This window comes from Ascaphus truei, chromosome 4 (genome assembly GCF_040206685.1).
Source record: "Ascaphus truei isolate aAscTru1 chromosome 4, aAscTru1.hap1, whole genome shotgun sequence".
In the NCBI taxonomy this organism is placed as follows: Eukaryota; Metazoa; Chordata; class Amphibia; order Anura; family Ascaphidae; genus Ascaphus; species Ascaphus truei.
In genome coordinates, this window is record NC_134486.1 from 85,599,170 (window position 1) to 85,612,725 (window position 13,556).

The window sequence follows — 13,556 nt, forward strand, 5'->3', positions numbered from 1 at the left end:
ATATGTGCATAACTGATGTAAATAACGCATTTGTAACAGGCTCTATAGTCTCCCCGCTTGCGCACAGCTTCGTTACAGGTAGGGAGGTGGTATTGCTGTTCAGGACATGCTGACAGGCGCATGTGTTAGATGCCGTTTGCCTATTGGGCGATATGTCCTTACTTAAAGTGAGTGTCCTTAAACCGGGGTATGCCTGTATAGGAAACAGGATGTTGCTGATTGATCACAGGATAACCAATCGATCGGCAGCTTAGGTTATTCGTTTTCCAAAAAAGGTAATCAAAGGCGTTTAAACAAAACGATTTTATTTTTTTTAGCTGCTTGGATTGCTTCTTTAATGCATGCTAAGTCTAAGTGACTGGAAACTCATTACTAACATTGAATGATTTCTTCTTCTTTTATTGCTGCCATATTTCTACTCCACAGCACAACTGGAAGCGAGCCTCGGCACCTTCTATTCCCCAACAAGACCTCTCTTGGATGCCATCGTGCTGGAATATAGGGATCCAATCAGTCGATATGCACGGAGATTCTTCCACCACCTGCTGAGGTGAACGGCATATTCAGCTTTTGTCTTGCAATTCATTACTGACCCCTTTGGCAGCGAGAGTCAAATTCATGTTTGCAGCCTGTCATAATTTTACACCAAATGTGTTTTTAATGTGATCGACTATCCAATTTGTTCACTATTGGCCACACACTATGTTGCCAGGAGGGCCTGCAGTGTAAATTGCCTAATGCCGATGAGACCGCTCCCAGTGCGCGCGCACGACGGGGCGCAATGGAGCGACCGCGATTTGAAGAGACACTTTTTTGTCTTTCCAAGCGCGGCTGCGTCACGTGAGCGGTTCAGCCAAAGAGGGCGAACCAGCTCCGTGACGCGGCCGCCACGCCTCCCCAATCTCCCGCACCCAAGTTCACAGATCGCTTGGGCTTCAGGAGTGTGGGAGGCTAAGCGCTCCGTCGCACGCAGGCATTATAATCTTGGCCTATTGGTTTGCAGTGCATTTCAGGCCCCTTTTGCCAGAAGGAGGGTTTCACCTGGTGCATTTGAAAACAAAAGAGCTATATAAAAAATGCTGCAAAATTACCATGTTTATGAGCTTTAGATTTTAAAAGACAAACAAGCATTGATTATTACTCTCCATACGTGGGTGGATCTGTAGCTTGCTGTGATAATTTCACAGTGCAGTATATTTTGTTTATTGGGTATTGCATTTGTCAATTTCCTTGTTTAAATGGGGAAGTGAAATATTGTTGTAGGATGTTTCAACTGAACCCCACTATATAGATTCTGCCCCTTCTCATTTTGCTCTGGTCTGATAAATGTGCGTTTTTTTTACGAAGGTGAAGTCTCACCTCTAATGCCCAGCTTGGATTTCTCATCTCTTACAAAAATGGAACAGTAGTTAAGATAGACAACACAAGGTCCGTCTTGCAAACCATTTTGGCCCAAACTGGGGAGAAGAGACATTTTAATCTTGCTTCTCTTTGTATGAATATATTGCTCTAGTTTAGCCCCTTGTGCACCAGTTTGCAGTTTGATGAGTTGTATTATGAGGAGTTACTTGGCACAAATTATAATGTGGTGTATCATATTTTTTGTTAATAATCTGCATCAGATGTAAGAATCTTGATTTACAGTGCATGCTTTTTACATTTGATGCAACCAAAAGCTATACAATGGAGCATTGCACCAAAACATCATTGTCATTGCCTTGATGTGTAGCTCCCTATGCCTTGATATACTATAACTATGCCACTATGGAGTAGATCCTCAGAAGGCCTTAAATCTGGGCTACTAATGTGACGTTGCCTAAGGTAACATCCGTTAGCTTCTCTGTGTTGAACGAGTATCCTCAAAGCTAAATACATGCAAAACCAACGGTCGTTTGTTATCTTATTAGCATACGCTTAGCTACATTGCCTTGCCTTGGCTTTAAATAATATGGCATTCAGTATGTCTTATCCAAAGATGGCGTTACTGATAACGGGTCTTTGAATAGTTGTTTAATCAAAGTAAAAAAAGAGAAGACAGGAGTGGAAAATACAGGAGAGGAACCTGGTAAATAACAATACGATAGTTAAATCACACGTAACTGTGGTCTTACACTTAACGCGACCCTGTAAAAAGACCTATTTCAGGGTCTGGATGTGAGTAACATCACCTTCAGCGCTGACCTAACTAAGGTACCATTAAATCCCTGCGGTAACTGTACCGGAGCTCTGGGGATATGCGTTGTTAGAGGGAACGCCTCTTTTACATATCATTAGTATGAACGTTCGTTATAATCAAGGGCTCGTTATGACTGAAAACAGCTCTTAACGATACGTTAGCTTCAGTTAACGTATCATTAAGTACTGTATTTCATGGACTTCTGAGGATCTACCTCTACTGTATGTAGGCAGTCAAGTAGGCTACATATGGATTTAATTCTTTAAAGTCTAACTATTAGTAGCCTGAAATATTTGTATTTTTATTTATTTTTTTAAGATGTTTTCTTTAAATTCAAAATGTACTTGGAAAACAAAACGCTTCCATTGTATGTACTATTCTGTCTTTTCATTGATTTACTGACTCTGCGGTAGCACATGGACACCACTAATTAATTGTGCTGCTTTGTACTACACTAACCTTTAACAACAGTGACCAGATTTATTTTATTTTTTGCTTCTGTCCCTAATTGGTTATTACCATGATTAAAATGTATAGGTTGGTGCACTGCCAACATTTTTGGTCAAGCTTCATTCACCCTCTTTGGTAGAAGGAATTATGCTGAGTGGCATGTCTAGTCACATGATCACCTTCTAGACCGAGCACCGGTCCATTAACCATCCAGTGTAGCTCAATTATTTCAAGTTATTCTCACTTTCCAACACACATTGTAGTTGTAATAAAATGAAGGTACTCCGCCATGTACAGTACCAAGCTAACCACCATTTTCAATATTTACTGTTTAATTACAAGTATATTTAGACATATATTCTACAACCGCCCAATGTCAGGTACAAGGGAATGTGCTCTATATGCTGTTTTGTTGAGAGATACTTATGTTCACACAGCTAATTGAGCCAAGAATGCTGCAGAAATCCTTCCTTATATAGCCTTCTAATAGTAGATGTTCTATGGCTAATTTGTTGGTTTAATTCCCCACTTATGGTTAACCGAGATTTCCCGCCTTTTACCTGTAAAAAGATATACAGGCATACCCCGCATTAACGTACGCAATGGGACCGGAGCATGTATGTAAAGTGAAAATGTACTTAAAGTGAAGCACTACCTTTTTCCCACTTATTGATGCATGTACTGTACTGCAATCGTCATATACGTGCATAACTGATGTAAATAAGGCATTTGTAACAGGCTCTATAGTCTCCCCGCTTGCGCACTGCTTCGGTACAGGTAGGGAGCCAGTATTGCTGTTCAGGACGTGCTGACGGGCGCATGCGTGAGCTGCCGTTTTCCTATTAAGCGATATGTACTTACTCACGAGTGTACTTAAAGTGAGTGTCCTTAAACCGGGGTATGCCTGTATTCCAGGTAGAAATACATAAGAGCAACTCGAAGTAACCGTTCTTGGCATGCTTTATTTCTACGGGTTTTCTGTTACTTTTTAACACTTTGCCAACAGGGCCGCCAATAGCTTTCACAGGGCCCTGAACAGGAGTTTCCACCCGGTCCCCAGGTTAAGTGGGAGGCGATGGGGGGGAGGGGATTGTCCGCACACCCACCATGTCGGCGGCCCTTTGAATTCCCTTCCCCCTTTCTCTCGCAGCACTTCTCCTCTCTCTCTGACACACACACTTCCCCTCTCTCTCACTCGTGTCTCTCGCTTATGCTCACCTTTTCTCTGTCTCACTTTCCCCCATCTCTCACTCCCCACTCACTCTCACACCCTCTCTCTCACTCCCACCCCCTCTCTCACTCCAACCCCCTCTCTCACTCCCACCCCCCTCTCACACCCACATCCCCTCTCACTCCCACACCTTCTCACTTCTACCCCCCACTCTCACTCCCACCCCTCCTCTCTCACTCACACCCCCTCTCACATCCCACTCACTCTCTTATTGCCCCTCTCACTTTCACCCCCCTCTCTCGCTCTCTCTCTCACTCTCGCTCCGCTCTCTCTCACTCTTATCCCCTTTCTCACTCTTACCCCCTCTCTGATCTCTTACTCGTACCTCCTCTCTCTCACTTTCGCCATCCTCTCTCTCACCCCCCCCCTCTCTCACTTTCACCACCCTTCTCTCTCATTCCCACCCCCTCTCTAACTCCCACCCTCATCTCTCACTCCCACCCCCCTCTCTCACTCTCACCTCCTCTTTCACTCCCGCCCCCTCTCTCTCACCCCCCACTCACTCTCACTCTTATTGCCCCCTCTCTCGCTCTCACTCTTACCCCCTCTCTCTTACACCCCCTCTTTCACTCTTACCTCCTTTCTCTCTCACTCTCACCCTCCTCCACTCTCTCACTCTCGCCCTCCTCCACTCTCTCTCACTCCCCCCTCTCTCTCACACCCCATTTCTCTCACACTTCATCTCTCTCTCCATTGCTCTCACTCTCCATCTCTCTCGCTCTCCATCGCTCTCACTTTCCATCTCTCTCGCTCTCCATCGCTCTCACTTTCCATCTCTCTCGCTCTCCATCGCTCTCACTTTCCATCGCTCTCGCTCTCCACCGCTCTCGCTCTCCACCGCTCTCACTCTCCACCGCTCTCACTCTCCACCGCTCTCACTCTCCACCGCTCTCACTCTCCACCGCTCTCACTCTCCACCGCTCTCACTCTCCACCGCTCTCACTCTCCATCTCTCTTACTCTCCATCTCTCTTACTCTCCATGTCTCACACCCCATCTCTATCACTCTCCCTCACTCTCACCCTCCCGCATCCTCTTCTTTCTCTCAATCTCGCCCCCCTCTCACTCTCGCCCCCCTCTCTCTCACTCTCGCCCCCTCTCTCTCACTGTCGCCCAGCTCTCTCTCACTCTCGCCCACCTCTCTCAATCTCGCCCACCTCTCTCAATCTCGCCCACCTCTCTCACTCTCGCCCACCTCTCTCTCACTCTCGCCCACCTCTCTCACTCTCGCCCACCTCTCTCACTCTCACCCACCTCTCTCACTCTCGCCCACCTCTCTCTCACTCTCGCCCACCTCTCTCACTCTCGCCCACCTCTCACTCTCGCTGATCTGCAATACAAAAAAAAGTAAAAACAAGCCTTGAAGTGCAGGGTTTAACCAGACATTATTTGCAAACATGGCCGCCCGCCCTGTCGGCAGGCGATCGTCATCTCCTGCAGTGAAGTGTTAGAATTTTGCTGAAGCACAATCTCTAACCTATTTTTAATATGAGTTAGATTTCACAAAACCTGCATATTTTTCAAGGCTCAGGTTAGAATTTGGAACGTTTTCACAAATAGATATTAATGATTTCTTTTTTTTTTTTTTTAAAGAGCAATGAAAAAAATATTAGCCCACAGCGTTTTAAATGTAATAAAGTTTCTTTTGGCACATTAAAGTAGCTTTAGGGGATCAATTTTAAACAGGTTTTGATTAATAGACTTAATCATAACACTGAACCCTACTGGAATTCACTTCTTTATTAGCAATTTGTGTTGCAAACGTAGGCTTTTTTTCACCTTCCTTCTGACAATCAGATCTATATCCCCTTGAATCAAAGTGATACTTATTTGATTACTTTCAATCAGATAGTGATGTATGGCTTTTACCTGAAAAGCTACCATCTCAGTTCAAAAGCAGCAAAATTGCTATTCATTCCCTTTCAAATCTTGTTTCATTTCAACTCTTCCCCCCCCCCCCACCCCATTTTTTGTGCTTTTTGCATTCTTACGCTCAAGCAGAATAATATTTATAGGTTACATTTAATGTCTTTATGCAGTGGAATGGACCCACAACACTTCAAAGTAGTTAAAAGGTTTATTTGTGAAATATGTGTTACTGTGCACACGTTCTAGTCTGGCTATCTGCATGTGAATAACTTATTGTTTCTTAGCAGCAGTTTAGGTTCATGATATTCATTTTCTTTGCCCTCTTCATTCAAAGCAGGGGTTGACAACTCCAGTCCTCAAGGGCCAACAACAGGTCAGGTTTTTTTTTTTTTGTTACTTAAATTTTTTATTAATAATTTTTTCAAAAATAATAGAAGGGGTACAAAAAAGAAAAAAGGAAGGGGGAAATACAATGATACAGTATTGCATATAATCTGGTGATTACACAATAGGAAGGGAGGGTATTAGGGGAAGGGGGAAGGGGACAGCATTTGAAACAATATAACATAGTGAATAATTGGTTAAATACAACATAGATCACTCTGTTCAAGATAATGTAATCTAAATATGGGGATATACCTGCATGTCAAAACCAAGGAGCCCAAGTCTCCGAAAATTGTGAAGTGGAACCGTTCAGGTACAATGAGAGTTTTTCCATATTTTAAGGATATCTCTGGTTCATCACAGGTGGCTCAGTTGTTGACTGAGCCACTGATTGAGCCACCTGTGATGAAGTAGGAATATCCTTAAAACCTAACCTGTTGGTGGCCCTTGAGGACTGGAGTTGGTCACTCCCGCTTCAAAGTTTTTCACATTGTTCCTCTACGATCATCTCAAACTTAGAGTAGCAATCCCGGCTGTTTGTGTCTACAGAATTGGAAGCTGGTAATTTTTTGGTCTGGAGACGCACTGGTTCTGGAGGTAGTCACTGTTTTAGTTTCCTTTGTCAAACCTTCCTCCAGAGAATTCAAAACGGTCGCTAAATCTTGCAGGTCCCAAGGGCAAGTAGGAAGTCGCAACATCATTGATTGCAGCTATTTAAATACCCAGGAAGTAATATCGGTAACTATACCAGTAAGTATCTCAAGAACGGGAGGATCCCCGGAGCTAAAATTAACGCAGTTCAACTCTGGGGACCCCCTGATTCTAAATGCTGCTAAAATAAAATAGTGGGTTAATTTGTTAGGATTACTGCTTAAAATATATAGATATGTGAACCTTTTTTGCTGCCACGGGTAGTTGCCATCGGCAAGGCCATGCAATTTTTCAAAATGTTGCTATACATTTGTTTAACCATGATTCCTGTGAATACCTTTCCATCACATACACATAGTGACTAGTCGCTCACCTAGTAGTACTATACTTCTATTTGGTCCTATATCAATATACAATATCCACTAAACACAGTGTCTTATTTGGATACTGTAACTTTTGAGTGCAATATATAGGGCCTCTCTGGTGACCCCTGGTGGTCACTTATTCATGTGTTTGCGAATACCTTTCCATGTAACTTTGGAAACTATAGATCGCTTTGTTTTATTTAGCTGAAGTTGAGCTATTCATTGGTGCCTTTCCCAGGTGGATTGCATATCATGTGACCAAGATATGATGTCATAAATATGAAGGGAAAAAAGAAAAACATTGATCTTCTTAATATTGTCCCAGGTAGCTCTAATAAATGCAATCCTTTCATTAAAATAAATAATAAATGTCATTGCCCTGTGTCCTAAAAGTACACTGGTACGTAGAAAGTAGACGGGCTCAGCAGACGTGTAACAGTAAAAGGAGAAAAGACCGCTTGGATTCCGTGGAGCCTGAATTGTGAGCAGGACCACAACTAAGAGCAATGAGTCCATTGCTACGTGCTGGGAAGCTGTCCACAAACGCTGTTTTATCAAGTGCTGTCTGTAAGTGCAATATTGTTCTAACCCAGTCTAGTGTAATACATTTACTGTGCCATGATTTTTTTTCTCTTTTGTTTATATCAAGTCAGTATCCTGAATAAGCTGAGATCTAGCCTCACCTATCTGATTAACCTCTGCAACGCCAAGTGGGAATGAATTCATAGATCATATACTACACTAATCTGCAAGTGTAAACGTCTAACTTAAAATGTCTAAATTGACTAAAAACTTTTACTTATACATTGTTGTCCCCTTCTGTATTTATCCAATTTATACTTAACAACTGTACCCGCGTCATCGCGCCGGAGGACATCTTTCTTTCTATATCAAGACCACTAACTTCAGACTTTGTATTAACATTTCTTATATCAGCTCAAGCATGGTGGGTAGGCGTAGTGGTCCTTTCTTCCATGTAGTAACAAAGGAAGGCGAGGATACCTTTTATTGGACCAACAAGTAGTTTATATGTTCACTACTGATATGTACTCGATGAAGGACCCTGAGAGGTTCGACAGCTTGTAACATATCAACTACTTGTTGGTCCAATAAAAGGTATCACACTACCTACTCCCTTACTATTTTTTGTTACTATACCAGCTCTGTGTAGTAGTGGAAATAAATACTAACTGCTATTGCCCTGAACTCCTGAATATCACATCTGTATAGATTTAGATACTGCATTGGCCAGTAGTAAGATTGTGTAAAGCTCTCCACATCTGAAGTTTGTAGGGCTCAATGCAAAAGTGTACGCAATTATTGGCAAGACAAAACTACCCTCTAGGATAACAATAGCCCCATGAAAGGATACATTTTCGGAAGCGGAATGCCTCAAGGAATTCAAACATGAGTAACATGACTTTCAGGTTTTGCATCAACATTTCTTCATACCAGCTTAATGTAATCATGGCATGAAATACAAAAGGTCATTGCCCTTCTTCACCTGAGTACATTGATACTCTGTGTGTGGGATACTGTAGGTAGATAGATAGATGGGTAGGTAGATGGGTAGATAGATAGCGATATAGATGTAGAGATATCTGTACTGTGTTAGCCGAGCTTAAAAATCAAAACGAATAGACGATACCGTTTTGTGGCTAACTGTCACGGGAGACCAGGCAATTTACACCTTTTTAACCGGATCATGCATTGAACAAAACAAGTAAATGAAATAAATTGTAAATTTTTTCACAAGAAAATGCATACACACAATGATACACAAACTACAGCAAAAATACACACGTGAGACTTGGGGGAACAACCTAGACTCTCCTAGGTGCAGGGAATCCTAACCCTGATAACAGTTGCAAAAACAGGACAGAAAATATTTCAGGCAGCTTTCGCTGAATCAGCCCTTTCTTGCTGGAGACTTCAAACTAGAAACTTAGGGCCTTATTCAGAGAACATTCATAAAAAAAATTGCCAGGGAATGTAAAATGGGGTTTTGTTGGGCGTTGCTATCACGGTATTCAGAAAGGCTCGAATACCAGTGATAGCAAAATGCCCACAACTGGCGAGTTGCTGCCAGCGAGAGCCTCGAGCCTCGAGCCTCTGAAAAGGCAAAAACCAGCGATTCATTTCTGCTGCAGAGAGAGCGGCTCTGAGAGAGCCGCCTCTCCCAGCTGAAATGTCGCCCGAAATTTATTTATTTAAATATCCTTTCCTTTAATAGTGTAGAGGTGCAGGGGGTCTCCGGAGCTGAACCACTTTGGTTTTATGTCCGGGGACCCCCTGCTTCCCGAGATACAGGCACATACCTTTATGGGGTGCCGGTATCTCCTATGCAAGGAAATGTCCCGGTCACGTGACGCGGGACATTTCAATGCAGAGGGATACCGGCACCCCATAAAGGGGCCTGTATCTCGGGCAGCAGGGGGTCCCCGGACATAAAACCAACGTGGTTCAGCTCCGGAGACCCCCTGCACCTCTACACTATTAAAGGATATTTAAATAAATATTTAAAAACAGATCAATACACGCCCCCCACCTCCGCCCAAACCCATACAGTACAGTAATGGGCAAAATAACTATTATCCAGATATGGATAATAGATTATTTGCCCATTATTAAACACTGCATTAGCATACTTAAATACAATAAATAAATACAGTTATACTTACGACAACAGCAGGTCCCTCTGTCCTCCGTTGCCAGTAAGCATATATAGAAAATAAATACATTCTAATGGTCCCTAACCCCTTAATCACCTTAGCGGTTCCTAACCGCTATAGTTATTAAGGGGTTAACCCACCCTGACCCGTGAGGCCTAGGTATTTCAGCCAATCAGATCGTGGGAACCAATTCCACACGCTGATTGGCTGAAATACCTTGTGACACAGCGGCCATCTTGGATTTACCAACGTCATGTTAAAGGTAAATGAAGCACAGCCATTCTGATTGGCTGGCATCATTCCCTTTAAGTGACGTCACGGCAAAAAAAAAAAAAAAAATAAGTCTGCACATGGTTTTAACAGCCAATCAGGTGGCTGTTAACCATTGTGAGGGTAAATGTGACGTCACAAGCCATATTTAAGGCCGTGACGCCTCATTTGAGCCCAATAAGCCGACGAGACAGCATCGGCTGGGATTTAAAATGGGGTTTTATGGACTGACAGATGAAGAAAGAAGATAAAGAACAACAAGAAATGGTTACAGATGAAGATAGAAGATGGTGAGTAAAGAAAGAAAAAAGAAGTTTGGGGTACCTGAGCCGGATCCTGATGGCGGATGGCATCGGATGCTGTTGGAGGCCTTCAAGGTACGTGAGCTTCCTGTTACCCCGGGAGTCGGAGGGCCACCGCTTCTAATGGTAAGTAAGATATTCAATGTTTGTAAATGTCTCTTTTTACAGGTGTATTCTTTGGATGTGATTTTTTATTTTTTGGGGGAGGCACATTGACTGCTAATATATTAATCGGTACCTCTTTAGGGTACAGATTAATACATTATTATGCCAATATTTGGGGGGCATTTCTCGCTTGTTATTGCAGTTATTGATTTGGATGTGATTGTTTGTTTATGGTTAATGTAAGAAAAGGTTTGCGATTGGTTTTCGCTTGTACTTAAAGTTATATTATGTTAGCTAATGTGTTTTATGGATACTTCAGAGATTGTTTTAATTTATTTATTTGTCTTTTAATGGTTACATTAATTAATGTAGGATTAATTCATTGTTTACATTGGTTAGTGTTACTATTCATTTTGAGTTGCTTTAGGGATTAATTGGTTTGATTGGGTAATGGTTTAATTAATTCATTGTTGATATTGTAATTGCTTCTAATGATTGGATTAGCTGGCTACTGATTTTATTTAGTGAAGTGTGTTTTTTGGGAGTATAGTTAGGTTTTATTACTGTGTGTCTTGTGTATTACTATATTTTTATTAGGGTGCCCATTGAGTGCTATAGAGGCTTATCATGCCCATAATATTATTATATGGGTATGATGTACCACTATACTACTCAATGGGTATAGGGTGGGTATAGTCAGTCTGGGGTGGGTGCTTAGGCCTCACGGGTGAGTGAAGGGGGTATTAGCCCTAAGGATGGGTGTTTAGACCTTGCGGGGGGGGTAGCGGTTGGGTTAACCCCTTTATTACCTTAACGGTATTAACCGCTAAGGTAATGAAGGGGATAACTCCCCCCGCAACCCCCCCGCAATGCCTAAACAGCCACTAAGGGCCAAATTCCCCCTTCACCCACCCCCGCTAGCCATTGTATTGTACTGTATGTTTATTACAGTAAGCCTGGCACGGGTGTTTAACCCCTTCATTGCCTTAGCGGTTAGCCGCTAAGGTAATGAAGTTGCTGTACATGCATGTTTCCTGCCTTGGATGCATGCCGGGGGGGTCCGGCATCAATCCGAGGCAGGAAAGGGCCCTGATTTTTTCTAAGTCCCGACCCATCGCAGCTCATCGAGGCCATCTCCCCACCAATTGTCCAACAATTTTGTGGGGAATTAGATTTGGGGAGAAAATCGTTTTTTAGGGCTGCGATGGGCTGCGATGGGCCGTGACACCCGACTCGCGGGTCTCTGAATAGCGGGACTTTATCAACCCTCCGAAAATGGTCGATAAGGGCCTGATCGCTGCTCAGTCAGCGAATTTCGGACGGAGATAAAATTTTGCGTCGATACAGGCCGTTATCGAGCACTTATCGAGGCTATCTGAATGCCAGTAGCCATTTTGGTCGATAAGTGCTCGATAAGGGCCTTATCGAGGCTTTCTGAATAAGGCCCTTAGAATCTTGGAGAACTAAGTATCTGAGGGGTGCGAGGGGTTATAATACCTCTGACTTTCATTCACAGAATACTACCCCCCTATCGGAAGCGTGAGAATATTCTCAGCACCCAATCCGAGACAAAGTGGCAAAAACAACAGGGTTACTTGGAAATCTGAATGAACCAAGGGACATGTGCAATTTGGCATCTCTGCCCCGGGTTCTCTTAATGCCACCCACGGTGACAGGCTCCTGCCAGTCTGGTCGGATCAGTGGAAATTGGATGTGGATACTTGAGTCCTATCCTCCTGTCCAAATGGTCTTGACACCTCAGACCTCCTCTGGGGCTTTCATTTCCAGATGTCCTGCAAGACCTACTGGCACCAATTTGTAGCCCAAGTGGCCTGTCAGAGCATTGGTTCTGAAAGTCCAAGCCCGTAATACTGTGCACAAGCATATGTTTTAAAAACACGCTGTTCCATAATATATACACTTAGGATATTTTTTAAGTCTTTTGGTTATGGGAAATAGAATAAGAAGCTGCACGTTATTTCTTACTAGCCATATTCCCCACACTCTATACAATAAACTTAGGACTGGACTTTTTAAAGTCCCCTCACAACCTTATAGATGATTGGAGTACCCCCAGAACCTCTAAGCAGGTTCTGGGTTACCTGTACAGTAACTGGGTATTCCCCCCCAACATAGGGACAACTTATAGTTACAGGGATACTTTACATCCCTTTGCACCATTTACCTTTCTGGGAACCAGCAATTCTGATAGACATAATCTGACAACACTTTCTCCACAACACCCCCACCCCCCCCTCCCCCCCCCCCATCCCCCCTGAAACTCATACCACAGCAATCCCTGCTTGCTGGCATCCCTGAAAAGGTAAAAACACCAAAATTATTTATTGTCGCATAATTACAGGTAATGCTTTTACAACAGTTGGGTCAGAGGTAACCAAACGGGCTTAACCTTTTTTTGTGAGCCTGGTTACCTCTTCACTGTCACACTAGCGAAATGCTTTATTTGTGCGAGCTTTCGAGATACACTAATCTCTTATTCCGGCAGTGTTACAATGAATAAAGCAAGAAATGGTTTTACTTAAAAACCGTGCATCTTGGAATGTACTGTATCTGTGACTGAAGTCTATCCCTCCCCCTGTGCAGTATGCTTTTTATGACTTAAGATGTTAAATGGTCCCTGAATGTTAGTGATGCAAGAGTGTGTGTATGTATGTGTGTGTGTAAATATAAATTTATAAAGTGTCCACAGTGTATACAGCGCTTTACAAAAGGTGTGTGTGGGAGTGTGGGTAGGTGTAGAAATATAAGACGGTGTTGCATTACTATTAATGTGTGTAGATACTATGTGGTCCCTATTGGTATATAGGGATAGAATTACATTGTACATATGTATGTGTAAGAGACAGTTGTGTGTGCATTCATATAGCGTAGTATGTATAGACATGGCCTTTAGAACCCATGGGAAGAGAGTTCTCTTGTTTCAGAGTAGTGACTAATGAAGCTGCGGTCTCCGTTTAGGCCACCGCTAAGTGTCCCGAACAGATGCATACATTTGTATTCCGTCTCTCTTTCAATGTTCTAAGATTACCTTTGAGTATGGCCACCTTCAGATCGTTCATCT

General features: G+C 43.0%; 1 protein-coding gene across 4 annotated transcripts in view; it reads left to right on the top strand.

Annotated features, from left to right (window-relative positions):
- The window catches only part of WDPCP (WD repeat containing planar cell polarity effector), a 361,726-nt gene that overhangs the window by 216,735 nt on the left and 131,435 nt on the right, over positions 1–13,556 (top strand). For all 4 annotated transcript variants that reach the window (XM_075596138.1, XM_075596140.1, XM_075596139.1 and 1 more), the window contains one exon: positions 427–550. In XM_075596138.1, coding sequence (XP_075452253.1) covers positions 427–550 — 124 coding nt within the window. The remainder of the gene's footprint in view (positions 1–426; positions 551–13,556) is intronic.